Source organism: Penaeus monodon, chromosome 18, assembly GCF_015228065.2.
Source record: "Penaeus monodon isolate SGIC_2016 chromosome 18, NSTDA_Pmon_1, whole genome shotgun sequence".
NCBI lineage: Eukaryota > Metazoa > Arthropoda > Malacostraca > Decapoda > Penaeidae > Penaeus > Penaeus monodon.
Genome location: NC_051403.1, coordinates 37423502 through 37426001, shown reverse-complemented (window position 1 = coordinate 37426001; position 2500 = coordinate 37423502). Strand labels below are relative to the sequence as shown.

General features: G+C 38.7%; 1 protein-coding gene across 1 annotated transcript in view; it reads right to left on the bottom strand.

Annotated features, from left to right (window-relative positions):
• LOC119584477 (facilitated trehalose transporter Tret1-like) overlaps positions 1-2500 on the bottom strand; it is a 7957-nt gene that overhangs the window by 1189 nt on the left and 4268 nt on the right. The window contains 2 exon segments of the mRNA XM_037933118.1: positions 730-876; positions 2374-2500. The exon segment at positions 2374-2500 is cut by the window's right edge and continues 268 nt beyond it. Coding sequence (XP_037789046.1) covers positions 730-876; positions 2374-2500 — 274 coding nt within the window.

The following is a 2500-nucleotide window of genomic DNA, read 5'->3' as shown; positions in this document are numbered from 1 at the left end:
TTCTGTTTACCTGTGACATTTTCGTTGTGTGCTTTTAACATGATATATTTTCTGTTTTTTTACGCTTTTTATGAGGTTACTGAGAACATTTACGTAAATGTAAAGCAAATGATAATAATTAATAACCTTTTTTGTGTGGAGACACTTATGCATTTTGGGAGGGGTTCTTAGAAAAAATAGAATTAGATGATCTAACTAGAACTTCCGGGCCAACACAGAAAGAATGGGGTTAACAAAGTGAGAGAAAAAAAAACAGAAAATGTGTAATTATGTAAAAAAGATCATGTGAGTTTTTGTACTTCACATTTTTGTTAATATATTTTTATAAATCTGTAGAGTTTCTGCAACCTTTTTCATCATCAAGTATTTTATTATTCTACTGTGATGCTGCGCACTTTGAACTTCTCTCACTTTTTTGTTCGATTTCCCGGCAAAATGGGATTATTCTTCATAACAGTTGCTAGTCAGAAATCGTCGGCGTGTTACTCGGTTTTCCCCTTCAAAGCGCCTAACAAGACGTAAGTTTGATGAACTGAACTTTTAAGGTCGGCAAAACAAATAAAAATTCCATATAAAAAGGAGAAGTACTTGTTATTCCGGGAAGACAAAAGAAGGAAAAGCACAAGAAACTAAATGAGAATGAAAGAGGTACAAAAAAACAACAGAATAACAATATATTCAAGAAAAAAAAGAAGCAGAAAAGTCTACAAGAAACTGAACTATCATTACCTGGTTCTTGACCTTGGACTGCTTGAAGGTCGTGGTGCTCCTGATGGCGTCGAGTTCCTTCGTGACGTCGGCGCTGCGGCCCAACAGGACTCGCAAGGACCTCTCGGCGTCGTCGATCCTCTTCTTCCTCACCAGCCAGTAGGGAGACTGTGGGACGGGAAGGAGAGATCAGACGCCCCAAAATGCCATTGTGAATACCAGAAGTTCTGACGATGTTGGTATGAAGGACGCTTCTATGAACAACAAACTTTCTGACGGTGTTGGTAGTAGTGACGTCCTTATCGACTGGTTTTATTCTCTGGCTGAATATCTCACCACTCTTACCTGTATTGCTGTGCAAGTGCAACCGTAGGTAAACATCCAAATCTTTAAGCTTTCTTCGTCTATTTCTTTCGTCTATCTAACTGTCTTTCCATGTTGGGTGTACTCTTGTTACGGTAATCCGACAGCATACTCTCACTGTTGCTCGCGTGTTTCTGTCAGCCTGTTGTGATGTTGAATGTATGTGCAGTTGTTTGTTGTGTTGTTCATTTTATTTTGGAGGGTACGTATTACCTTGACGTTACACACACACACACATACACACACACGCACACGCACACACACACACACACACACACACACACACACACACACACACACACACACACACACACACACACACACACACACACACACACGCACACACATGCACGCACGCATATATATATATATTCTGGAATTCTATTGAGCCAGTTCTGCTTCTTCTAATTCTCAGAGACCTATCGTTGGGCTTTGACGGACTTTGATAGTTGGGATGTCTATCCTGCTTATAGGAATCTTGATAGTGACTAAACTACATGATGACAGATAGATGGACAGATAAATGGCTATCTACATCTAATTATATATCTATGTTATATATGTATATTTGTTTATCTATCTACCTATCTATCTATCTATCTGTCTTCTGTCAATTATTCTCTCTCTCTCTCTCTCTCTCTCTCTCTCTCTCTCTCTCTCTCTCTCTCTCTCTCTCTCTCTCTCTCTCTCTTCTCTCTCTCTCTCTTTCTCTATCTATCTATCTATCTATCTATCTATCTATCTAATTATCTATCTATCTATCAGTGAATATTTGCAGCAATAATTTTATACATTTAGAGCATAATATTTATGCTTTGATTGGGAATATAATATTTATTGCTATTTATATTTATTTATAAGACATTTAGTGATAGTTTCTTTTAAGATTTTAAATATTTTAATATTTCAATCCAACAACCTTAGCTGTTGACGCGGCAGATAATTCTAAATAATCAGTCAATCAATCAATCTCGACATGGGAAGTAATAGACCTTCTTGTTTTTTAAGAAAGTGTCTCTATTAGCTAACTACTCTCTTCTTCGTCGGGAGTAAATCAAGAAGCTGTTGCAACAATTAATGTACGGGCTATATGACTTTTCATGGATCTACCCTACGAATATTCTTTAAGGAAATCGAGAAGATACCGCAGTCTTAATATAAAGTATGATAAATGATATAGTGGAAAGCCACACTTTAATAAAGAATCTAGTACTGTCTTTGACAACGTGTACCTAGTAGTGGAGATTTCAGATTTGTTTTACTTCCATTTACCCCAGTGACTGATATTCGAGACACACCCACCTCGGGGACAAAGAGTATCGCCAGAGACAGGGGCAGGAACGGAGCGGCAGAAACGGCGGTGGCGACGTCCCAGGGCAGCAGGTAGGCGAGCACATAACCGCACAGCACCCCGACGCAGCTCATGACC